General features: G+C 44.0%; 1 protein-coding gene across 8 annotated transcripts in view; it reads left to right on the top strand.

Annotated features, from left to right (window-relative positions):
* MSRA (methionine sulfoxide reductase A) overlaps positions 1-27,864 on the top strand; it is a 283,315-nt gene that overhangs the window by 89,346 nt on the left and 166,105 nt on the right. The window contains exon 1 of one of the 8 annotated variants that reach the window (XM_077291726.1): positions 12,910-12,934. The exons of the other annotated variants lie outside the window; for them this stretch is intronic. Within the exon in view, the coding sequence (XP_077147841.1) occupies positions 12,928-12,934 (7 nt within the window). The 5' untranslated portion in view covers positions 12,910-12,927. Of the gene's footprint in view, positions 1-12,909; positions 12,935-27,864 lie in introns of those variants that run through there. 8 annotated transcript variants of the gene reach the window in all.

Here is a 27,864-nt window from a genome sequence, read left to right as displayed (position 1 = left end):
CTGGCGCGCAATGAATGGACCGATGGCTCACAATGAATGGACCGTTGACACACAATGAATGGTTCGCTGGCGTACAATGAATGGACCGTTGGTGCACAATGAATGATCCATTGGTGTACAATGAATGGTCCGCTGGCTCACTATGAATAGACTGTTGGTGCACAATGAATGGTCCAGTGGCGCACAATGAATGGACCGTTGGCACACAATGAATAATGAATGGACCTTTGGCGCACAATGAATGGTCCGGCGGCGCACAATGAATAGTCTGATGGTGCACAATGAATGAACTGTTGGTGCACAATGAATGGTCCGCTGGCTCACTATGAATAGTCTGTTGGTGCACAATGAATGAACTGTTGGTGCACAATGAATGGTCCGCTGGCTCACTGTGAATAGACTGTTGGCGCACAATGAATGAACCGGTGGCGTACAATAAATGGTCTGGTGGCGCACAATGAATAGTCCGATTGTGCACAATGAATGAACCGTTGGTGCACAATGAATGGTCCGCTGGCTCACTAGGAATAGACTGTTGGTGCAAAATGAATGGTCCGGTGGCGCACAATGAATGGACCGTTGGCGAACAATGAATGGTCCGCTGGCTCACTAGGAATAGACTGTTGGTGCAAAATGAATGGTCCGCTGGCTCACTAGGAATAGACTGTTGGTGCAAAATGAATGGTCCGGTGGCGCACAATGAATGGACCGTTGGCGAATAATGAATGGTCCGCTGGCTCACTAGGAATAGACTGTTGGTGCAAAATGAATGGTCCGCTGGCTCACTAGGAATAGACTGTTGGTGCAAAATGAATGGTCCGGTGGCGCACAATGAATGGACCGTTGGCGAACAATGAATGAACCGGTTGTGCACAATGAATGGTCCGCTGGTGCACAATGAATGGTCCGCTGGCTCACTAGGAATAGACTGTTGGTGCACAATTAGTGAACCGGTGGTGCACAATGAATGGACCGTTGGCGAACAATGAATGAACCGGTGGTGCACAATGAATAGAACGTTGGCGAACAATGAATGTTCTGATGGTCCACAATGAATGGATTGGTGGCGCACAATGAATGGTCCAGCGGCGTGCATACCATGCCACCACTCTGTTCCAAGGAAGGGCATTTCGGAGCCTAATTCTCAGCCCAGCGCTCAGATCCCTTATGAATCGGAAGGTTCTCACCTATCCGGGGGAGTAGCCCTTTGAGCAATTTTTTGACATCGAGTTGCACACGTCGTGGCCATCCTCACATGCTGCTTTTGCCATCTTTTGAGTTGCTCTAACGTGTAACCCGGATCTTCTGCGGACAGTCGCGGTTTGAACACTGGATTCTGTTTATAGATAAATAATTTTTAGGATTCTTTAAAAGCCCGGTCCTGGTTTTTGGTCTGTAGGGTTAATTGGATGGCATGCCCTATTGCTTTTTTCTTTTTCTTCTTGCTACATTACCTATTCATCCCCCTTTCTCCCTCAGCTTCATGTATTCCCCACTCCGCATTCTAAAATCCCAACTGGGCAAATTAAATCTGCCACATCCTGCTGGGAATAATTGCACGATTCTTGTTTGGGCTTCAACTGACACTTTCTTTTTTTTGGGGGGGGGGAGGGGGGGAGTGTAAGGAAATCCGAATTATAATGAAAAATTTGTCCTTTGCATCTGTCTGATCAGACGGGTCTAAACTGAGTAGAAATCCATCCATCTGTTCGTGTGATTCTAGTCTTCCTCTAAACCTTTTTGGTTATGCGATTTTAGAAAAAGGAACCTCAAAAACACGGACTGTGATGTGTCATAAAGGAGGTCGAAACCGTCGTGCTCCGAAAATGCCTGCCTTCCTTTTGTCTTCTCCTCTTTTCTTCCTCCTCTCCACTCTTCCTCCCCCTTTTAGCTGTCAGCCCCACGTCAGGAATTAAATTATAGTTGCACACGCGTCCTTGATTACATTGTTTCATACACACCGCTATTAGCATACTGAAATTAAGCCTAATTTTCCTCGGGTTCCCCTCCCCCCACTCATCCACCCCCCCCTTCCCCGGTAAGACAAAGGCTTAAAGTAAAGGAAGATACATTTGAGACAATTGTTCACTGTCTACATAAGAAAAAAATTAAATTAAAAGTAAATAGAAAAGTCTTAAATGTCATTAAAAAGAATAATAAAAAAAAATTGAAAATATTAGAAAAAATAAAAAATTCATTAAAAAAGTAAAATAAAAGAATTATCCTAAATAATAAACTACAGTTTAAATAAAAAAATCATCATTAAAAAATACAAATAGAGTGGACTAAAATAATTATCTTAAATATACATTTTAAATAATGTTATAAAAGAAAGCATTTAAAAAAGTAAACTAAAAGAATTATCATAAATAATAACCTACAGTTTAAATAATAATCGTCATTAAAAAATACAAAAAAGTGGAATAAAAGAATTATCTTAAATATACATTTTATATAATGTCATTAAAAAGGCAAATAAACTAATATAAAAGAATTGTCGTAAATAATAGATTTTAAAAAAGTCATAAAAAACAAAAAAATAAAAGAATTATTGTAGATATACTTTCTAAATAATAAACATCATAAAAAAATACAAATAATAAAAAGTAAAATAAAAGATTTAAATAATCATTTTAAATAATAAACTTAAAAAAATACAAATAAAAAAATTATCGTAAATAATAAAATACTTTAAAAACAAAATAAATTTCGGAAAAATACAAATAGTGAAATAAAAAAAAATTAAACATTAAATGTAAATAAAATATATAAATAAAATATAATATACAATATAAGAAAATATAGGAAATATTAGCAGTTTTATAAAAATGATCAATCCCTTCACCATTTCATGGTCTGGGCTCATGCGCAGATGCCTTGTGATATACATGTATGTTGAGGAATATTAATGACTTTGGATATTGGCTCTCGTTTCTGACACCCCGGCATTTGGTGGGTGTTTTGCATAATTCATAGAGCACAGTCTGATATCCTGTGCGTACATCCCTTGTTAATGAATACTTATTAGCATTGTGTCTTAAGGGCAAGAACACTTGTCTATTTTTTTTTTGTTCCCCTCTCGGATGGTGTGAAATTGCTGTATATTTCATTAGATGCCATTATTTATCATCATGTCCTGTACGGCTGCTGCTGTGATAGTCATTAAGCAACGTTCGAGCAGGATATTGGGAGATACTGGTTCTGTATCAAAGTTATTATGGCAGCATGGAAACCTATCAATGCACAGAAATAATAGGCAAGTCGGGAATTGTACATTTTTATTTAATTATTTATTTTCGTAAATCTAATTCTTCCTTTTTGAATGAAACATTCAGCTCTTTTTACTGCTTAATGACAACATTCGGGAGATCACCCGATGACCCGAAGTGTCAATTTAGCATCCGCAATGGCGTCCTCCAATCTGTAGGCTATTAAAATGTATGAGCAAAACAGCTCGCAGGTTCACCAAGGAGGCTCTGACTTCAATGTTGAGGTCACCTCCTCATGGACATTGGTAAGACACGTTCATTCAAAGAGGATTAGCAAATGATAAGGAATTTGAAAGTAGATACAAGAAGCAAAATGGACAAGAAATCTCTTAGACCTTTTTTTTGGGTGGTTCTCAATGGGGATCCAGTTTGGATCAGTCAGACTATATAATAAGGTTGGACATTCCAGCATCTCCAAACATTGAGAGTTGCAAAAAAAAAACTTCTAAGTACCTGAAAATGGATCCAACAGAGAAATTGTATCCATTGGAAGATAGATTCCGTGTGTTATGTTTCACCTGGTGAGGTGGATCCTCAAGTCTTTGGTCTGGATGAGCTGATGCATCAATGCAGCATGGACAGATGATGTTGATGCAACAAGGAGAACCAGATGGAACAATGGATGATGTAGAGGTTGGATGGTCACTGAAGGAATGGCAGAGATGAGTATACTGTATGGCATCTTGCTTGTGGAACAGTAGAGCTGAGTATGCAGGACAACGCCTTGGAACAGCAGGGAAACGAATAGGAAGATGGACAGAACAAAATATGCAAACAGGCACTTTGGAATAGCGGAGATAAGTATGCAGACAGGAGCCTTTAGAAAAGCAGAGTCAGATTTGTCAAGAGAATCACTTGGGCGGGGTAGTATAACCCAGTGGAACAACAGAGCTGGCTTTTTTAAGTACAGGTAACTCATTTGGACAGAACAGTAGAGCCCAGTGGAACATCAGATCTGGGATTGTAAGGAGATTCACTTGGATGGATTCGTAGAACCCAGCGGAGACAAAGATGAGGTTGTCAGGAGACTCACTTGGATGGATTAGCAAAGGCCAGTGGAACATCAGAGCTGGATTCCTCAGGAATCTCGTTGGGATGGTGTATGAGAGCCCAGCGGAACATCAGAGCTAGTAGGGTTATTCGGAGACTCACTTGGACAGATAAGCAAAGGCCAGCGGAACAGCAGAGCTAGGTTCCTCAGGAATCTCGTTGGGATGGTGTATGAGAGCCCAGCGGAACATCAGAGCTAGTAGGGTTATTCGGAGACTCACTTGGACAGATTAGCAAAGGCCAGCGGAACAGCAGAGCTAGGTTCCTCAGGAATCTCATTGGGATGGTGTATGAGAGCCCAGCGGAACATCAGAGCTAGTAGAGTTATTCGGAGACTCACTTGGACAGATAAGCAAAGGCCAGCGGAACAGCAGAGCTAGGTTCCTCAGGAATCTCGTTGGGATGGTGTATGAGAGCCCAGCGGAACATCAGAGCTAGTAGAGTTATTCGGAGACTCACTTGGACAGACTAGCAAAGCCCAATGGAACAACAGAATTGGTTTTGACACTAGAGCCCGGTGGAATGGTAACAGAAAACACGCGTACATGAATACTCTGTCAGTCTGCTGAGACAGCCTAAAAAGGCCTGGGAGCATGACGTCAGAGGCGCATGCCAGGTTACCAAAGAGGGAGGCGTCTATTGGGAAGGAGGTAACAGAGTCCAGTGCTGGAGCCAGGCCAGGTGAGTAACACTATGCTTGGAGTGAGGAACAATCACACAGAACTTCAGTGACCAGTGTTTTTTTATCTCAATTCTAGAAATCATTTCATTCTTGCAACTTTTGTTTTAGGTGGGTAGATGATTTTTAATCACCTGTGTTGTGATTGTACCTTCTGATACTGAAAATTACAGATCCGTTTGATTTGTTTTCCTCCTTCAGAGCTAGCTGGTTGGTTGATCTATATAGTTTTGGAGAGTTGAAGGAGGCTTTCTAAAATTTTGAAGACCCTCCAAATAGTCCAGGACAGTGTTTTTTTAGGACTTACCTGGTCCCCGTAATGAGGATTACCAAGCAGCTTTCTTTATATTATATTGCTGCATACTTAAAGGCCCCACTAGTGGCCAGCTCCACAATAAAAAAAGAAAAAAGAACCAATGCCCGTTACAGGTAGTGCATGGCTTCACGGGTGCGGTTTACAGAACAAGAGGAAAAGAGCAAATCAATTTTATATATTCAATCCAGAAAGGTAGGCAGTGTTTAAATAAAAAAAACAAATATGTTACAAAATGGGAGCGAAACAATCCAATATATACTATTACATAAAATAAAAAAGGAATAACAAAAAGAGAATTACTAAACATGATGTCACAGAAATTTCTCAGAGCTTGGAGGGAGGTATTCCTCAGGAAAACAGACAGAACCCACAGCAAGGTGTGCCTTCCAGGACTGACCAATCACTCAAACCCAAATACTGTTTTTTATTAGCTGAAAGTTATGTCCACATACCTCCTCTTGGTGAACTCATGTGGGGGCTGATTGTGGGATTTGCTAGATCTGTTAGAATTGTACCTTCCCCAAACTTACAGGATATCTTGGGCACTAGAGTTCCCAGGTAGCAGATATTGTCATCATGTTTCTTATCTTGATTTTATCTTTTATATAGAGATGAAAAATGGCATGGGTAGCATCATTGATTGGACCGTTATTAAGTTAGAGGGGTTAGAATGGCCTTCCAGTGATGTGAGTGAATGCTTTATGTTCGTCACTTCGCTACAACGCCGAAAATATATCTCCCATAAATATTGGATCAATGCAAATCACATCACTGACCACTGGCTTGTTGGTTTTGTAGCGTACTTCCTCACCTCTGCGTGAACAAATCTCAGCTTTGGTATCTCATTCCCAGCAAATTTCCCAGCTGTTATTACCTGGTCACTTCCGGAATGCCCTACTTCAAGGGAGGCTGAAGTGTTAGCTCTCGCTCTGACTTCCCCTGTTATAATTAGTTTTCTTTCTTCCTTAGCCACAATTGATCAATGTGAGGGTGATACGTCCCCTCTCTGGAGATGTCTGTGTGGATTTTAATTTTCCTCCATTAAAATGACTAAAACCCCCAGCTCACAAAAATCTTAATAACCAACACCTATCTAATGTGTATGGGAAGCTCAAGTCCTGGATAAATTCTTCAAAGTGAATAGGATGGGGCATATTGAAATTCAACATGTCCAATCATTCTTTTCCCCTTCATTTGGGAAAAAGTCAGGGTTTCGCCCAACTCATTAGATTTTCACCTATCCACTATTTAACTGATAGTTGTTAGTTAGGTTGTCATGGGTCACACCATTAAGATCCCCTCACACTACGTAAGTAGTGGCCATTAGTTGGTTTCCCAGTCGCAGGACTAATTACAATAAAGCATCCAGTGGACGGCTGATAATTCATGGAGCTTGGGATGCCCCTTTGAGCATATAACTCCTCCTTTTCTTATGATAAATCCAGTCTAGTCTCCCCAAATTAATGTTGATTTTTTTTCCCCCATCTTATTATTGCTCAGTGTTTTTCCTAAATTCTGGAGACTGGTTCCGGGGGTCTGCAATATCTGCTCCTCATTTCTCATTCTGCTCTGTGAAGAACACTGCATTTAATCCCACGGCACAATAGTCCAGGGCCATGGGTCACTCCCTATCAGAAGTGCATTAAGCCGCCCTGGGGAACCCATCAGAGACCTTTGTACTGTCTTCACACTGCGCCAAGCAGATACTTCAGGATTGCTGCAGGCTCCCAAATAAAATGCACTGGTGATGATTCAGTATATCGGAGATGGAGAATTAGTCACAGGGAACGATAATGAGACTGCCTAAGGTAGCAGTTATAGTATCCCTTACAGCAGTGTTATTGACTTCCTGCTCTCCATCTAACACAGCACTAAAAGTCCCAACATGCTCTGCCAGCACAATCTTACCCTATTAATAGATGGAGAGTCAGCTAGATATGAGAGATGCATAGAACTGTATTTAAAAAGATGCAAGGGAACATAGAATATATCAAGTTTATACTGCAATTTGGCCAATTTGTGTGAGCCCACCAGCCATGACTGGCCAATTTGTGTGAGCCCACCAGCCACGACTGGCCAATTTGTGCGAGTCCACCAGCCATGACTGGCTAATTTGTATGAGCCCACTAGCCACCACTGGCCAATTTGTGTGAGCCCACCAACCACGACTGGCCAACTTGTTTGAGCCCACCAGCCATAACAAGGTGCACCTTTCTATGGTGGAACCCTAGCCATTTCTATCAGGAGTTTTTGGAGTAGAAACAGAGCGTAAACTCCAAGTCTTGCCCACCATAAACAAAAAATTGGAGTTTCCGCTCAGTTTATGCCCCAGCAAAAAAAGACTGTGTGAAAATAGCCTCAGGCTTTTTTTTAAGTTAGTGCTGGATTTCACCTGTATTTTACATTTTTGTAGACTTTTGGCCATGGAGAGGCATGCCTGATAGAAAAGGTCAGGGCCTCATCAAATGAAAGGTACACCTTTAGCCAATTCTTGCACTAAGAACCTTCTTTTAACAAGTATAGTCCAGAAAGTTCACTTCTGCGGCTCTTCAAAGTGTGCCTCTTGACAAACACTCCTCTGCTGCTATTCCAAAGTGATGTCTGCACATATGCTTCTGCTACATCCAGGTGCCTTAGATCCATCTTAGATTTGCTGTCCAAGGTGCTGTCCACAATTCGGCTCTGCTGTACCTCTCTGTCTACACATCTCTACTGTACTAAGGTGCTGTCCACATACTCTTCTCTGCTATACCAGTGTGCCTGACTACATGCATTGCCCTGATAATCCAAGGTGCTGTCTGAACACTCAGTTCTACTGTACCAATGTACCTATCTACGTGCATAACCCTAGCTCCAAGGGGTTGTCTGCACACTCAGTTCTACTGTACCAATGTACCTATCTACGTACTTTACCCTGGCTCCAAGCGCTTGTCTGCACACTCAGTTCTACTGTACCAATGTACCTATCTACGTACATAACCCTAGCTCCAAGGGGTTGACTGCACACTCAGTTCTACTGTACCAATGTACCTATCTACGTACATAACCCTAGCTCCAAGGGGTTGTCTGCACACTCAGTTCTACTGTACCAATGTACCTATCTATATACATAACCGTAGCTCCAAGGGGTTGTCTGCACACTCAGTTCTACTGTACCAATGTACCTATCTACGTGCATAACCCTAGCTCCAAGGGGTTGTCTGCACACTCAGTTCTACTGTACCAATGTACCTATGTACGTACTTTACCCTGGCTCCAAGCGCTTGTCTGCACACTCAGTTCTACTGTACCAATGTACCTATCTACGTACATAACCCTGGCTCCAAGAGGTTGTCTGCAAACTCAGTTCTACTGTACCAATGTACCTATCTACATACATAACCCTAGCTCCAAGGGGTTGTCTGCACACTCAGTTCTACTGTACCAATGTACCTATCTATATACATAACTGTAGCTCCAAGGGGTTGTCTGCACACTCCGTTCTACTGTACCAATGTACCTATCTACATACATTACCCTAGCTCCAAGGGGTTGTCTGCACACTCAGTTCTACTGTACCAATATAGCTACGTACATTACCCTAGCTCCAAGGGGTTGTCTGCACACTCAGTTCTACTGTACCAATATAGCTACGTACATTACCCTAGCTCCAAGGGGTTGTCTGCACACTCAGTTCTACTGCACCAATGCACCTATCTACGTACATTACCCTGGCTCCAAGGGGTTGTCTGCACATTCGATTCTACTGCACCAATGTATCTAGCTACGTACATTACCCTGGCTCCGAGGGGATGTCTGCACACTTGGTTCTGCTGTACCAATGTACCTATCTACGTACATTACCCTGGCTCCAAGGGGTTGTCTGCACACTCGGTTCTACTGTACCAATGTACCTATCTACGTACATTACCCTGACTCCAAGGGGTTGTCTGCACACTCGGTTCTACTATACCAATATGTATATTTCTACATTTATGTACATTACCCTACTTCCCCAAGGTGCTGTCTACACACTCAGCTCTGCTGTACCAATGTATCTGACTACATACATTACCATGAAAACCCACACAGATATGAGCAGAGATTCAAGAAAAAATAACATTCCATAGACACACTCTTGGATAAACTCATTACCAACACAAGAAAAATAAGTGCAGATAAGTCTCATAAAATTAACTTCTTTATTGGTACAATGATAAAAATAACAAAATGCAAAAAATCAGAGTATTCCTAAAGATTAGACCAGTACACCCACATCTTCCACTCCTGGACACATCAGATCAGTCCTCTATGGACACTCTTAGAATATAGCCTTTAGACTAGACGATCCATAATACTCTCATATTTATAGCTATTCCTTCACTATGCATTATCTTATATATCTTATATACTATGTGTACTGGTCCAGTCTTTAGGAATACTCAGATTTTTTTTTTGCAGGTTGTTAATTTTATCTTTGTACTAATCAATAGGTTAATTTTATGAGACTTATCTGCACTTATTTTTCTTGTGTTGGTTATGACTACATACATTACTCTGCTGCTCGATGATGCTGTCTGCACACTCGAGTCTACTGTGACAATGTGTCTGACTATGTAATTTACCCTGCCGCTCCAAGGTGTTGTCTGCACACTCAGCTCTTATATACCAATGTGTCTGAGTATGTAAATTACTCTGCGCTTCAAATGTGCTGTCTCCACACTCAGCTCTGCTGTACCAATGTGTTTGTGTACATTTATGTACATTACACTGCTTCCCCAAGGTGCTATCTACACACTCAGCTCTGCTGTACCAATGTGTCTGACTACATACATTACCCTGCCGCTCCAAAGCGCTGTCTGCACACTCTGCTCTACTGTGACAGTGTCTGACTACATACATTACCCTGCCACTCCAAATGTCTGTCTGCACTCTCGGCTCTGCTGTTCCAATGTGTCTGACTACATACTGTACCCTGTTGCTCGATGATGCTGTCTGCACACTTGGCTCTACTGTGACAGTGTCTGACTGCATACATTACCCTGCCACTGCAAAGCGCTGTCTGCGCACTCGGCTCTGCTGTACCAATGTGTCTGACTACATACAGTTATATGAAAAAGTTTGGGCACCCCTATTAATCTTAAGCTTAATGTTTTATAAAAATTGTTTTTTTTGCAACAGCTATTTCAGTTTCATATATCTAATAACTGTTGGACACAGTAATGTTTCTGCCTTGAAATGAGGTTTATTGTACTAACAGAAAATGTGCAATCTGCATTCAAACTAAATTTGACAGGTGCATAAGTATGGGCACCCTCATCATTTTCTTGTTTTAAATACTCCTACCTACTTTGTACTGATTTACTAAAGCACTTTTTTTGGTTTTGTAACCTCATTGAGCTTTGAACTTCATAGCCAGGTGTATGCAATCATGAGAAAAGCTACTTAAAGTGGCCACTTGCAAGTTGTTCTCCTGTTTGAATCTCCTCTGAAGAGTGGCATCATGGGCTCCTCAAAACAACTGTCAAATGATCTGAAAACAAAGATTATTCAACATAGCTGTTCAGGGGAAGGATACAAAAAGCTATCTCAGAGATTTAACCTGTCAATTTCCACTGTGAGAAACATAGTAAGGAAATGGAAGAACACAGGTACAGTTCTTGTTAAGGCCAGAAGTGGCAGGCCAAGAAAAACATCAGAAAGGCAGAGAAGAAGAATGGTGAGATCAGTCAAGGACAATCCTCAGGTCACCTCCAGAGAGCTGCAGCATCAACTTGCTGCAGATGGTGTCACTGTGCATCGGTCAACTATACAACGCACTTTGCACAAGAAGAAGCTGTATGGGGGAGTGATGCGAAAGAAGCCGTTTCTGCAAGCACGCCACAAACAGAGTCGGCTGAGGTATGCAAAAGCACATTTGGAGAAGCCAATTTCTTTTTGGAAGAAGGTCCTGTGGACTCATGAAACCAAGATTGAGTTGTTTGGTCATACAAAAAGGCGTTATGCATGGCGGCAAAAAAACACAGCATTCCAAGAAAAACACTTGCTACCCACAGTAAAATTTGGTGGAGGTTCCATCATGCTTTGGGGCTGTGTGGCCAATGCCGGCACCGGGAATCTTGTTAAAGTTGAGGGACGCATGGATTCCTCTCAGTGTAAGCAGATTATTGACAATAATGTTCATGAATCAGTGACAAAGTTGAAGTTACACAGGGGATGGAGCTTTCAGCAAGACAATGATCCAAAACACCGCTCCAAATCTACTCAGGCATTCATGCAGAGGAACAATTACACTGTTCTGGAATGGCCATCCCAGTCCCCAGACCTGAATATCATTGAACATCTGTGGGATAATATGAAGAGGGCTGCCCATGCTCGGCGACCATCAAACTTACCTGAACTGGAATTGTTTTGTAAAGAGGAATGGTCAAAAATACCTTCATCCAGGATCCAGGAACTCATTAAAAGCTACAGGAAGCGACTAGAGGCTGTTATTTTTGCAAAAGGAGGATCTACTAAATATTAATGTCACTTTTCTGGTGAGGTGCCCATACTTATGCAGCTGTCAAATTTAGTTTGAATGCAGATTGCACATTTTCTGTTAGTACAATAAACCTCATTTCAAGGCAGAAACATTTCTGTGTCCAACAGTTATTAGATATATGAAACTGAAATAGCTGTTGCAAAAAAACCCATTTTTATAAAACATTAAGCTTAAGATTAATAGGGGTGCCCAAACTTTTTCATATAACTGTACTTTACCCTGCTGCTCGATGATTCTGTCTGCACACTCGGCTCTACTGTGACAGTGTCTGACTACATACCTTACCCTGCCGCTACAAATGTCTGTCTGCACACTCAGCTCTGCTGTACCAATGTGTCTGACTACATACTTTACCCTGTTGATCGATGATGCTGTCTGCACACTCAGCTCTGCTGTACCAATGTATCTGACTACGTACGCTCCCCTCTGGCTCCAGAGTGATGTTTGCACACTCGGTTCTGCTATTCAAAAGTGTAGATTGTCCTATATTTCCAACTCAAGTCCAGCATCAACTCCTCCTGTCCGTGCTGTTCTCGCTGACCTACTGCTTAGCAAATCACCTCTCGTGGTGAACACTTAACAGATATTAAGCACTTTGCATATGGACTGTCAAGTTTGGGTCAGGAGTCCCTGACCATGTGTCACGGATGTCTGCATTCGGCCTTTATATAAGTATTCGCTGTATAAAGCTTCTGTGTTCAGAATTCATGTCCGCTCTAACCAGGTTCTGCGCTCGTGGATTGGGCTGAGTGCCAATGATGAGGGATTAGGCTCAGATGTCATTCCCGCAGTGCAAATGTCAAGTTCTCATGTGCCCGGCTCTTAACCGTCTCCTAATGCTGCCCATAGTGTCTGTAAAGTTATGTCCACGGCTCAAAACATATTTATCAGTGTTCTCGCAAGATGCCAGATCTATTCCGAGGAGCAGATCTCGGCATTCATTACTGTGTGATGTGTCAGCCCAGTGTCAGGTGGCAGCACGTCAGCACATACCCGCTGGATGTCCGATGGCCCGGAGTGATCACCAGTGCACATAGATGCGGCTGATGGATCTACAGCTGCCACGGGTGAAGAGATCAACCCGATCATAATGAGAGGTCTGTACCCCGATACAGACCACCATGATTACAGTCACAGATTTACTATATTTATAATCATCATCTAACTTAGGGGGCTGTCGTATTACAGGAAGGGTGTCTGTATAACAGTGACACCTGGGGTACAGGATAATGACACTGACACCTGGGGTACAGGATAATGACACTGACACTGGGGGTACAGGATAATGACACTGACACTGGGGGTACAGGATAATGACACTGACACTGGGGATACAGGATAATGACACTGACACTGGGGGTACAGGATAATGACACTGACACTGGGGGTACAGGATAATGACACTGACACTGGGGGTACAGGATAATGACACTGACACTGGGGGTACAGGATAATGACACTGACACTGGGGGTACAGGATAATGACACTGACACTGGGGGTACAGGATAATGACACTGACACTGGGGGTACAGGATAATGACACTGACACTGGGGGTACAGGATAATGACACTGACACTGGGGGTACAGGATAATGACACTGACACTGGGGGTACAGGATAATGACACTGACACTGGGGGTACAGGATAATGACACTGACACTGGGGGTACAGGATAATGACACTGACACTGGGGGTACAGGATAATGACACTGACACTGGGGGTACAGGATAATGACACTGACACTGGGGGTACAGAATAATGACACTGACACTGGGGGTACAGGATAATGACACTGACACTGGGGGTACAGGATAATGACACTGACACTGGGGGTACAGGATAATGACACTGACACTCGGGGTACAGGATACTGACACTCGGGGTACAGGATAATGACACTGACACTGGGGCTACAGGATAATGACACCGACACTCGGGGTACAGGATAATGACACCGACACTGGGGGTACAGGATAATGACACCGACACTGGGGGTACAGGATAATGACACTGACACTGGGGGTACAGGATAATGACACTGACACTGGGGGTACAGGATAATGACACTGACACTGGGGGTACAGGATAATGACACTGACACTCGGGGTACAGGATACTGACACTCGGGGTACAGGATAATGACACTGACACTGGGGCTACAGGATAATGACACCGACACTCGGGGTACAGGATAATGACACCGACACTGGGGGTACAGGATAATGACACCGACACTGGGGGTACAGGATAATGACACTGACACTGGGGCTACAGGATAATGACACTGACACTCGGGGTACAGGATAATGACACTGACACTCGGGGTACAGGATAATGACACTGACACTGGGGCTACAGGATAATGACACTGACACTCGGGGTACAGGATAATGACACTGACACTGGGGGTACAGGATAATGACACTGACACTGGGGGTACAGGATAATGACACTGACACTGGGGGTACAGGATAATGACACTGACACTGGGGATACAGGATAATGACACTGACACTGGGGGTACAGGATAATGACACTGACACTGGGGGTACAGGATAATGACACTGACACTGGGGGTACAGGATAATGACACTGACACTGGGGGTACAGGATAATGACACTGACACTGGGGGTACAGGATAATGACACTGACACTGGGGGTACAGGATAATGACACTGACACTGGGGGTACAGGATAATGACACTGACACTGGGGGTGCAGGATAATGACGCTGACACTGGGGGTACAGGATAATGACACTGACACTGGGGGTACAGGATAATGACACTGACACTCGGGGTACAGGATAATGACACTGACACTGGGGGTACAGGATAATGACGCTGACACTGGGGGTACAGGATAATGACACTCGGGGTACAGGATAATGACACTGACACTCGGGGTACAGGATAATGACACTGACACTTGGGTACAGGATAATGACACTGACACTGGGGGTACAGGATAATGACGCTGACCCTGGGGGTACAGGATAATGACGCTGACACTCGGGGTACAGGATAATGACACTGACACTCGGGGTACAGGATAATGACACTGACACTGGGGGTACAGGATAATGACAGTGACACTCGGGGTACAGGATAATGACACTGACACTCGGGGTACAGGATAATGACACTGACACTGGGGGTACAGGATAATGACACTGACACTCGGGGTACAGGATAATGACACTGACACTGGGGGTACAGGATAATGACACTGACACTGGGGGTACAGGATAATGACACTGACACTCGGGGTACAGGATAATGACACTGACACTGGGGGTGCAGGATGATGACGCTGACCCTCGGGGTGACAGTTGTGCTCTCAGTAGTGTCCGGGGGGCTGTATCGCGGACCGCCATCCTCTGCGCTGCACATTAATGATTTATTTTCGGCTCGTGCCCTCTTTGCAGCAATCACTTTTCATTTACTGGAGGTCGCCGCTTCAACCTAAAAATACATATTACTACGGAGCAGCCGGGGGACGGGAGCGCAAGGGTCTTCCATTCTGAGGCAAATTACCGGCTGCCGTCTCCATGGAAACTAGAGCCGGGCTTCATAAAAGCCTTTTAATAGAGATTTACAAAAGCTTAACGCACTAAAGTCTAACAACATCCATTAGGGGAAAACAAGCTCTGCGCTCCGGCGACACGCTCCTGCCACTGTGTTTTCTTGTTTATTCTGATGACGGTCGCTCTGTTCATACAGCGGCGCTCACTGCAGCAAACAAGGCCCAAAACATGTCCGCTACGTCGGCCATTGTCCTGCACGCCGGGCGTCCATGGGGGAATCGCTTGTATTTTACTTCCTCGCCATTTTCATGTTTTCTGCTTGCTGTCAGTGAAGGAAAACCTTGACCTAAAGCTTCTCAGAGCAAAGAACTTGCTACCATCGAATCTAGTCTAAACCTTCATCTGTAAGGCCTCCTTCACACATCCGTGTCTCCGGTACATGTGGTGACAGTTACAACTAAATAAATGAATGAAAAAACCGGCATGGGTTTCCCCCTATTTTATTGAACCAGCCAGGCAAAACTCACAGCTGGGGGCTGCAACCCTCAGCTGTCCGCTTCAGCAAGGTTGGTTTTCAAGAACAGAGGGGTCCCCAAGATGTTTTTTAAAATTATTTAAATAAATAATTTAAAAAAAAATGGCATGGGGTCCCCCCCATTTTTGACAACCAGCCTTGCTAAAGCTGACAGCTGGGGGCTAGTATTCTCAAGCTGATATTGCCCCCCCCCCCCTAAAAACAGCAGCTCACAGCTGCCAAGAAAAGACGCATCTATTAGATGCGACAATTCTGGCGCTCTTCCCACTTGCCCTGTAGCAGTGGCAAGTGGGGTTAATATTTGTGGGGTTGATGTCACCTCTGTATTGTCAGGTGACATCGAGCCCACGGCTTAATAATAGAGAAGTGTCTATAAGACACCTATCCATTACTAATCCTATAGTTATATGATAAATAAAGACACAATCAGTGTCTTTTAATTGAAAAAATGACGCACTCCTTTAATAATCTCAATGTAACCATACTTACAATCTCGCCTATTTCAACCAAAGCCCTCGATCTCCTGTAATAAAAATAAAATAAAAAATAATTTGCCATACCTTTACCAGACAATACGTCCAGAATCAAGGGGGCCCTTCAACATAATGCTACAACAGAAAACTCCCATAAAGGTGTAACACTCAAGGGAATATGAAGAGATCCCCAACAAATAAAGATTACAAATATGTGCTTTATTAAATATCAGTTAAAAAGATCTAAAAAGGCAAAATACCATTCAAGGACACCAAGGAGAAACGAAGGGGGATATTACATTAAATGAGATGCACATAAACAAACAAATCAATGTGTGTGTGTGTGTGTGTGTGTGTGTGTGTGTGTGTGTATATATATATATATATATATATATATATATATATATATATATATATATATATATAAGCTATTGAACCCGTTCTACGCCCGGGTGGCGAGCATTTATATTGGTATATGGTCTCCATCCTGGTATGTGCTGCTCCCATCTTGCTCTCCCATCCTGTCATGTGCTGCTCCACCCTGTCATGTGCTCCCATCCTGCGCCCCCATCCTATCATGTGCTGCTCCATCCTGCGCCCCCATCAGTGCGGGCGGCTGTGCTGAGTGCGGGCGGCTGTATGTGGCTGTGCTGTGCGTGGGCGGCTGCGCGTGGCTGTGCTGGGTGCGGGCGGCTGCGCTGGGTTCGGGCGGCTGGGCGTGGCTGTGCTGGGTTCGGGCGGCTGTGCGTGGTTGTGCTGGGTGCGGGTGGCTGCGTGGCTGTGCTGGGTGCGGGCGGCTGTGCGTGGCGGTACTGAGTGCAGGCGGCTGTGCGTGGCTGCGGGCGGCTGTGCGTGGCTGTGCTGGGTGCGGCGGCTCTGCGTGGCTGTGCTAGGTGAGGTGGCTGTGCTGGGTGCGGCGGCTGTGCGTGGCTGTGCTGGGTGCGGTGGCTGTGCTGCTCCATCCTGCGCCCCCATCCTGTCATGTGCTGCTCCACCCTGTCATGCTGCTCCATCCTGCGCCCCCATCCTGTCATGTGCTGCTCCATCCTGCGCCCCCATCAGTGCGGGCGGCTGTGCTAAGTGCGGGCGGATGTATGTGGCTGTGCTGTGCGTGGGTGGCTGTGCATGGCGGTGCTGAGTGCGGGCAGCTGTGCATGGCGGTGCTGAGTGCAGGCGGCTGTGCGTGGCTGTGGGCGGCTGTGCTGGGTGTGGGCGGCTGTGCGTGGCTGTGCTGGGTGCGGCGGCTGTGCTGGGTGCAGCGGCTGTGCGTGGCGGTGCTGGGTGCGGTGGCTGTGCGTGGCTATGCTGGGTGCAACGGCTGTATATGGCTGTGCTGTGCGTGGGCGGCTGTGCGTGGCGGTGCTGGGTGCGGGCGGCTGTGCATGGCGGTGCTGAGTGCGGGCGGCTGTGCGTGGCGGTGCTGAGTGCAGGCGGCTGTGCTGGGTGTGGGCGGCTGTGCTGAGTGCAGGCGGCTGTGCGTGGGTGTGCGTGGCTGTGCTGGGTGCGGTGGCTGTGCTGGGTGCGGTGGCTGTGCTGGGTGCGGTGGCTCAGGCTGTGCTGGGTGCGGGCGGCTGTGCTGGGTGCGGTGGCTGTGCTGGGTGCGGTGGCTGTGCTGGGTGCGGTGGCTGTGCTGGGTGCGGTGGCTGTGCTGCTCCATCCTGCGCCCCCATCAGTGCAGGCGGCTGTGCTGAGTGTGGGCGGCTGTATGTGGCTGTGCTGTGCGTGGGCGGCTGTGCGTGGCAGTGCTGAGTGCGGGCAGCTGTGCGTGGTGGTGCTGAGTGCAGGCGGCTGTGGGCGGCTGTGCTGAGTGCAGGCGGCTGTGCTGGGTGCGGGCGGCTGTGCGTGGCTGTGCTGGGTGTGGGCGGCTGTGCGGCGGCTGTGCTGGGTGCGGCGGCTGTGCTGGGTGCGGCGGCTGTGCGTGGCGGTGCTGGGTGCGGCGGCTGTATGTGGCTGTGCTGTGCGTGGGCGGCTGTGCGTGGCGGTGCTGAGTGGGGGCGGCTGTGCGTGGCTGTGGGCGGCTGTGCTGGGTGCGGTGGCTCAGGCTGTGCTGGGTGCGGTGGCTCAGGCTGTGCTGGGTGCGGTGGCTCAGGCTGTCCTGGGTGCGGTGGCTCAGGCTGTGCTGGGTGCGGTGGCTGGGTGCGGTGGCTCAGGCTGTGCTGGGTGCGGTGGCTGGGTGCGGTGGCTGTGCACGGCGGTGCTGGGGGCCTGAGCAGGCGGGGACACCGGTGCGCTGTGGGGGTCAGGTGTCGGAGTCGCCGCTAGCTCAGGCCCCCGGCACTTGCTATAGTTACCTGGGCCTGATCCAGCGCTGCGCGCCGGTCTGTCTTCCGGTCCTCTGGCTGTGACTGTTCAGTCAGAGGGCGGCGCGCATTAAGCGCATCATCGCGCCCTCTGAACTGTGAACGTCACAGGCAGAGGATGTGGACCGGAGGACGGAGGAGCAGCGCGCAACGGAGGAACGGGACAGGTAAATATATCATACTTACCCTCCTGGCGGTCCCTGCTTCTCCGTTGGAGATCGCGGTGTGCGTTCAGTGTTTACGCATACCGCGATCTCCTGGGAGCGTCGCTCTGTGGGGTCTAGACTGCGCCGGCGCGTGCGCTTGCGCAGTCTATAGAGGCTTCGGACAGAGTGACGCTCCCAGCGTTATACTATAGAGATATATATATATATATATATATATATATATATATATATATATATATATACACACAATGATTTGTTTGTTTGTGTATATATATATATATATATTGACGATTTCTCCACTGTCTCTGGATGTTGGGGTGCTCACGTGGCTGGTCATGGAGGAATGTACCAGGACACTCGGGGTTAAAAAGTCCATTCGATTTGTTAGTACACAGCATAAGCCTTTCTTCAGGAACTTGGTGACACACAGCAACCCGTGCACCGTCCATCAGCCATTCGGCTTCATAGAACCCACGGTCCTCGCTGAGCCCCGGTATGCCTGATACGGATTAGTGTCCATTAACTGTCAGCGATGCGATCGTCCAGGCTGAGAACCACTGGTGATCTGCTGTGAAGACACTGACCTTGAACTGCGGTGACCTCATCACTGACTTTTTTCCACGGTCCTGAGGTCACCGCAGTTCAGCCCGGCTGGGAACCTCGATGATGTCACTTCTGGTCAATGATGCTGCGCTCGCCGTCTTCAGCACCCGCTGCCAAGGAACAGTGCTTACTGTAGCGCTTCTTCCCCGTTGGCCGTCCGTGTGGTACTGACACGGCACACGATTGCCACACGTGTGCCGTAAGTATTACACTCACGGATATCTCCAGTACCGGAAATATCAGGACGTGTGAAAGAGGCCTAAAGCTACTAGAAATCCAAACAAGTGCATTGTAACAAATCCTTAAACAAAGGTGTCAAATTGTGCTATTCATCTGTTTAGCTCACAGAGGATTGTCTAGAACGAATGCAAATATAAAATACTACAAACTGTATAATGCTACTATTATTATACTGCCCCTATGTACAAAACTATAACTACTATAATACTGCCCCTGTATGCAAATATATAACTACTATAATACTGCTCCTATGTACAAGAATATAACTACTATAATACTGCTCCTATGTACAAGAATATAACTACTATAATACTGCCCCTATATACAAATATGTAACTACTATAATACTGCCCCCTATGTACAAGAATATACCTACTATAATACTGCCCCTATGTACAAGAATATAACTACTATAATACTGCCCCCTATGTACAAGAATATAACTACTATAATACTGCTCCTATGTACAAGAATATAACTACTATAATACTGCTCCTATGTACAAGAATATAACTACTATAATACTGCTCCTATGTACAAGAATATAACTACTATAATACTGCCCCCTATGTACAAGAATAGAGCTACTATAATACTGCCCCTATGTACAAAAATATAACTACTATAATACTGCCCCTGTATACAAATATGTAACTACTATAATACTGCCCCTATGTACAAGAATATAACTACTATAATACTGCCCCTATGTACAAGAATATACCTACTATAATACTGCCCCTATGTACAAGAATATAACTACTATAATACTGCCCCCTATGTACAAGAATATAACTACTATAATACTGCTCCTATGTACAAGAATATAACTACTATAATACTGCCCCCTATGTACAAGAATATAACTACTATAATACTGCTCCTATGTACAAGAATATAACTACTATAATACTGCTCCTATGTACAAGAATATAACTACTATAATACTGCCCCTATGTACAAGATTATAACTACTATAATACTGCTCCTATGTACAAGAATATAACTACTATAATACTGCCCCTATGTACAAGAATATAACTACTATAATACTGCCCCTATGTACAAGAATATAACTACTATAAATAATACTGCCCCTATGTACAGGAATGTAACTGCAGGACTATAACAGTGGTTTTTAGGTATAATTATATGATTGCTTTATTGTCTTGCATATTATGATACATTTATACATGGCAGATGTTAATCATTGTTATCTAGATTGCTCTTGTGCATTGTTTGGTTGTTTTTCTTTAGCGTTATATTGGGGCATTGTTGTGTATACAACACTGTATCCTTGATAAACAATAAACAATTTGCTATTAAGCAGATCACCTTTCTATAACTTTTCTATCTTTCATTTACTTTCTTATTTTGCGTAACCCTAAGGCTTATGCCTTCGCTGTTCCTGCCGCTCATCAAATGTTGATCATTTTTTGGTCTTTGTTTTTATCGCGGCCAATAATATTTATAAAAGATATTTTTTTTCTTTTTGGAAACAATGTAACAGAGATGATTTATGCTCCGATAAACAAAACATCAAGAGACAGAAACGATCACAACGAGGTCAAAGCTTTGGACGTTTCATTCCGGCAAACCCAGTGTGTAATATATTTACAAAAGATGTCAAAGAGAAAAGCGACGGCGCAGAACCCGCAGCCGAGATTTCAGTCTAACTAATGGATTTTGATCAGCGGCAGAAATATCTTAGGAATAGATTCCCTTTAATAAACCGGGGTTAAAGGTTAGGCTCTGCGCTCGTATATCCATGTCTTTCCATCCGAGAACTTGATGGGAAATTTCCGAACAATGGCAGTGTGGTGGTTGATTGTTGGGAACCCGTTAATCATGTTTTTGTATGTTGTTCCTTTCATTTCATTTTTTTTTTTTAAGATACAAAGTAATATATGTTCTAAGATGATATGATCCAGCTGGTGTACGTTGAGCAGAAATATTGAAAATTCAGCACTTTTTCGATACTAAAAAAATGTAGGGTTTTTTTGATGAATGATTTCTAGCATGAGCAAAGAGTTTCAGTAAGTCAAGATCAGATAATGCAGGTTTTATATCTCACCTGGTGAAGTGGATCCTCAAAGCTTTTGGTACCGAAGAGCACAGACCAATGGTGCTGGTTCATCAGTGCTGTCAAAGGTCAGAGAGGCCCGGTGCCTGCGCACTGCAGTACTTTACACTGCCCTCAAAAGGGCAGACAAAGTACTCCTGCGCCGGAGCCGCGGCAGGAAGTCAAGAAGAGGACGTCATCGTAAGAAGATGGGAGTCGCCGCACCTGGACCGTGACACCGAACCGGGACCGCCCCTGGGTGAGTATAATCTAACCTGTTTTTCTTATCTTTCAGCATACATAGGGGGCTTATCTACAGCATTCCAGAATGCTATAGATTAGCCCCTGATGCCGGTGGCCTTAGTTTATAGGCCAATTTTGGGGTGACAGATTCCCTTTAAGGTCTGGGCTTTGACTAAAACATTTACACATTTCCTCTTAAACCACTCAAATATTGCTTTAGCGGTATTCTTTGGGTCATTGTCTTTTTGGAATTTGAACCTCCGACCCAGTCTCAAATCACTGACAGATTGAAACAGGTTTTCCTCAAGATTATCCCTGTATTTCTCACCATCAGTCTTCCCCACAGCATAATGCTGCCACCACCATGTTCCACTGAGGGGATGGTGTTCTTGGAGTGATGACCTGTGTTGATTTGGTGCCAGACATACAGTTGTGGCCAAAAGTATTGACACCCCTGCATTTCTGTCAGATAATACTCAGTTTCTTCCTGAAAATGATTGCAAACACAAATTCTTTGGTATTATTATCTTCATTTAATTTGTCTTAAATGAAAAACACAAAAGAGAATGAAGCAAAACATTGATCATTTCACACACAACTCCCAAAATGGTCCAGACAAAAGTATTGGCACCCTCAGCCTAATACTTGGTTGCACAACCTTTAGCCAAAATAACTGCGACCAACCGCTTCCGGTAACCATCAATGAGTCTCTTACAATGCTCTGCTGGAATTTTAGACCATTCTTCTTTGGCAAACTGCTCCAGGTCCCTGATATTTGAAGGGTGCCTTCTCCAAACTGCCATTTTTAGATCTCTCCACAGGTGTTCTTTGGGATTCAGGTCTGGACTCATTGCTGGCCACCTTAGAAGTCTCCAGTGCTTTCTCTCAAACCATTTTCTAGTGCTTTTTGAAGTGTGTTTTGGGTCATTGTCCTGCTGGAAGACCCATGACCTCTGAGGGAGACCCAGCTTTCTCACACTGGGCCCTACATTATGCTGCAAAATTTGTTGGTAGTCTTCAGACTTCATAATGCCATGCACACGGTCAAGCAGTCCAGTGCCAGAGGCAGCAAAGCAACCCCAAAACATCAGGGAACCTCCGCCATGTTTGACTGTAGGGACCGTGTTCTTTTCTTTGAATGCCTCTTTTTTTCCTCCTGTAAACTCCATGTTGATGCCTTTGCCCAAAAAGCTCTACTTTTGTCTCATCTGACCAGAGAACATTCTTCCAAAACGTTTTAGGCTTTTTCAGGTAAGTTTTGGCAAACTCCAGCCTGGCTTTTTTATGTCTCGGGGTAAGAAGTGGGGTCTTCCTGGGTCTCCTACCATACAGTCCCTTTTTATTCAGATGCCGACGGATAGTACGGGTTGACACTGTTGTACCCTCGGACTGCAGGGCAGCTTGAACTTGTTTGGATGTTAGTCGAGGTTCTTTATCCAACATCTGCACAATCTTGCGTTGAAATCTCTTGTCAATGTTTCTTTTCCGTCCACATCTAGGGAGGTTAGCCACAGTGCCATGGGCTTTAAACTTCTCGATGACAGTGCGCACGGTAGACACACGAACATTCAGGTCTTTGGAGATGGACTTGTAGCCTTGAGATTGCTCATGCTTCCTCACAATTTGGTTTCTCAAGTCCTCAGACAGTTCTTTGGTCTTCTTTCTTTTCTCCATGCTCAACGTGGTGCACACAAGGACACAGGACAGAGGTTGAGTCAACTTTAATCCATGTCAACTGGCTGCAAGTGTGATTTAGTTATTGCCAACACCTGTTAGGTGCCACAGGTAAGTTACAGGGGCTGTTAATTACACTAATTAGAGAAGCATCACAGGATTTTTCGAACAGTGCCAATACTTTTGTCCACCCCCTTTTTTATGTTTGGTGTGGAATTATATCCAATTTGGCTTTAGGACAATTCTTTGTGTTTTTTCATTTAAGACAAATTAAATGAAGATAATAATAACAAAGAATTTGTGTTTGCAATCATTTTCTGGAAGAATCTGAGTATTATCTGACAGAATTGCAGGGGTGTCAATACTTTTGGCCACAACTGTAGCATTTTCACTTGGTGGCCAAAAAGTTTTAATATGTCTCATCTGACCACAGAACCTTCCTCCATAAGTTTGGAGAGTCTCCCACAAACTTATATCAAGCCTTTTATTTTTTTGTGTAAGTAAAGGCTTTTTTCTGCCCACTCTTACATAAATGCCACCTCTATGGAGAGTACGGCTTATTGTGGTCGTATGAACAGATACTCCTGTCTCTCCCTGGGAACTCTTCCTCTCCTTCAGGGTTACTTTTGGTCTCTGTGCTAGAGTTAAGAGTGTTGGTTAAGGCCATCTCTTGGCAGGTTTGTTGTTGTTCCATGTTCTTTCTATCATCAGAGATTGGGTTATTTTTTATAACCCTACCCTGAGTTGTCAACAACTTTGTCCCTAATTTGTTTGGAGATCTCCTTGTTCTTCATGGTGGTGTTTGGAGATCTCCTTGGTCTTCCTGGTGTTGTTTGGAGAGCTCCTTGGTCCTCATGATGTTGTTTAGAGCTCTCCTTGGTCCTCATCATGTTGTTTGGAGATCTCCTTGGTATTCATGGTGTTGTTTAGAGATCTCCTTGGTCTTTGTGGTCCTGTTTGGATATTTCCTTGGTCTTCATGGTGCTGTTTGGAGATCTCCTTGGTCTTCATGGTGCTGTTTGGAGATCTTCTTGGTCTTCATGGTGTTTGGTTAGTGAAGCCTCTTGTATATGGTGTTGCAGCCTCTGTGGCCTTTCACAAAAGGTAAAGTGTATATACTGACAGACACGTGACACTTAGACTGCACACAAGGGGACGTCCTATCACTAAGCATGTGATTTATGAAGGGAATTACTTGCACGTGAGATTTTTAGGTGCTTCATCGCAATAGGGTTCAATACATATGCACTTGCCAATTTTTAGTTAATAATTTAATAAATTGTATATATGCCTATATTTTTCTCACTTCACCAACTTAGACTATTTAGTGCTAATGCATGATACACAAATCGGACTACAAAATATTTATACAACGGCTGTAACATGACAAAATAGGTAAAAAGTTATGAGGGGTTGAATACTTTTGCAAGCTACTGTACCTTAGCTGGAATCATGGATTAGTAGAGCTTAACAGTGTAGACTGATGCAGAAGTACTGGGATTATGATATTGCAGAGCTGAACTGTGCAGACCGTTCCCAGTACAATGTGAACTTAGAACACAAACTACCTGAATACTCAGGTGATCTTCTGCTGCCTGAATCAGATTAAATAACCCTGGAGTTTGATATCAGCAGCAACAACCAGGAGAGGTGAGTAGCAGCTGGCATGTGCTACACATCGTAGCTGAACAAGTGATTGGCTGCAGTAATCATGTGCATAATGTTTGGAACTTGATCGTTATAATTACAAAAGGTAATCGGAAGACCTCCAGAGAAGGGTGACCATCATTTTGTTTCTATTCAATCCTTTCCTAGTTTTTTTGTTTTTTTTATAAAAAAAAAAAAAAACCCTTTTAATTTTCCTACATTTTTTAAGGCCAGAATGATGGATTCCAGAATCATTTTTTATTTATTTATTTTTTTTGACTTGGACAACTCCTTTTCTTAACAAACCTTATAGTCTACCTTTTTTGCGCCTGCTCTGCTCACCTTGAGGTTATAGCAGTTCAGACATCTCCTAATATCCTTGGCACATCTTAGCCGACATCAACGGAAAGTTGACCCCCTGACTTTCTTCTTTTATCAACTATGCAAATTGAAGAGGACTAGAACTTTAGCGCAACCTATTGGAATCGGCTGTCCTAAAAGTCATTATCGACCCTTTAACGAGCCTTGCAGTAAACTTGAGATAAAAGCCAAATCAGAATCTCAATTTACAAACTGTGTTTCAGGGTGTTGCTTCTCATCAGTGCAAAGTATGAGATCTGATTTGGCTAGGTGAGAGGAGGCGTCAGGTTTCTCCTTGTGGAGAGCGACAAGCCAATCCTGGCATTGTATAGGAGTCATTGGATCTTGAGTTACTTTCAACATTCATTGAAACAGTTTTTTTGAAACGAACATAATCTTCTGATTGAAACAAAAATCTCGTCTAGGTCAGGGGTGCTCTTCAGGTAAAGCTTCTCCTTCAATGTTTCTTTTACAAAATCTGGTAGAAGTTTTACCTCCAGTCATGTGATTGGCCATTTATCAGGCTCAGTCGTACTCTGAGTTGCCCAATATATTTTCAAAATTATTTTTTTTAGATTTTCCAAAAACGAAACTAATAAATGATTTGACTCCTCTTAACTCACATTTTTACTTACTTATTTTTTGTGTGAACCTCAGTAAATTTCAACATATGAGTCTTCAACGTCAAAAGATGCTTCAGATAAACCATTTTACGCTCCTAAGATTTTTTTTTTTTGTCTTAATTTTATCGATAAAATCTATATTTTATCTTTTTGTTAAAATGAATCTATCTGCATGTTTTTGCCATGGAATCTGAGAGCAGCATGATGTAGGGGATGAGACCCTGATTCCTGCAATGTGTCACTTACTTGGCTGCGATTTGCTCTTTCAATACAATAAGTGTTTTATCAGCAGGAGATTATTGCTGTAGGACTAGGTGTCTTGTTTCTCCTAGTCGAACCACGCCCCCAGCTCTGATTAGTATACATTGTACACAGAAAACAGCCTATCGGTGTTGTGGGCGGGGTTATACAGGGCTCAGCATTCCAGAGCTCTGCTAGATCTGCAGCCAAGAAAACTGTGATTGTATCAGAACTGCTGCACCCAGGAAACTAAGTGATACATCGCTGGAATCAGGGTCTCTGAAGTATGTTGAAGCTGAAGTATGGTTTTTTTTTTCCTTTATGTCCCTGATATGTTTTTTTTACACTAAAAGCTTGCATTATAAAAAAATTAACGTTAACAGCCTTTTTTCTAGTTTTCGTTCAGCAATTGTTAACCGCAAACTTTATTTTTTTTATCTTTTTTATAAAGAAGTGTTGAAAAGAATGTGAAAATCTGAAAAAAAATAAAATAAATTACACACTTTTTTTCTTTTACTTTTGAAAACAAAAATGTTAATTAAACCCTTTTGTTTTCCCCTGTGCGTTAAACGCGAGTGTCACCTTTTATAAAGAACTGCGATTTGCCGTCAATTTTCATACGAAATGTTCCGACAGCCGAAAAGGAGAGATACAAACCTCTTTCGAGCGAGATCATGTTGTGGGGGCCGTTCACTCCCGATTAGACCCATTCATTACTTTGTGAGCGGCCACTTTATCTAACCGTGTAAATGACACTTCTTACAATAGCAGCGAGAGGGAATAATTGATCGCTCTGTAATTACACGTGATTAAAATGACCCTAATAAAAGGGAATCGTCATCATTGTTTGGTTTCTATATCATTAGTTTTATCTGCTTCTTTCTGATATTTCCGCATCACTAGCCGCCTGGAAGAAGGTCTGTTGTCTTTTAGTTGGGGTGTGTATGGGAAGGAGGGAAAAAAAATTTTCCCCCCTTTTTTATTATTTTTTTTTTTTTTTTCTGAGGTTGGTGGATGATATAATTTAGGATTATTTATCATTTTGGGTAGGAATGTATAAAATAATTTTCAACTAAAGGGGACGGCTATGGGTACGTTAGCATTGTTGATCCTTTACAATGTCCTACTCTGTTTATTTATTGACGTGTATACAATAATTTCTTTTTAAAGGGGTTGTCCAATCTAATATGATCAGGAGCTCACTGCCCTTTGCCCCTTTTAGACTTGCTACTTGTTCAGCGGAGGGTAGCGATGCACTACAATTAGGATCAGCAGCATGAGCGCTCTCCGATGTCGCAAACAGTGGCAGCTTTGCTTCTGCAGCGTCGGA

This window comes from Ranitomeya variabilis, chromosome 2 (assembly GCF_051348905.1).
Source record: "Ranitomeya variabilis isolate aRanVar5 chromosome 2, aRanVar5.hap1, whole genome shotgun sequence".
Taxonomy (NCBI): Eukaryota; Metazoa; Chordata; class Amphibia; order Anura; family Dendrobatidae; genus Ranitomeya; species Ranitomeya variabilis.
The sequence above is the reverse complement of the archived record's forward strand: the minus strand, read 5'-3'. Positions and strand labels throughout refer to the sequence as shown.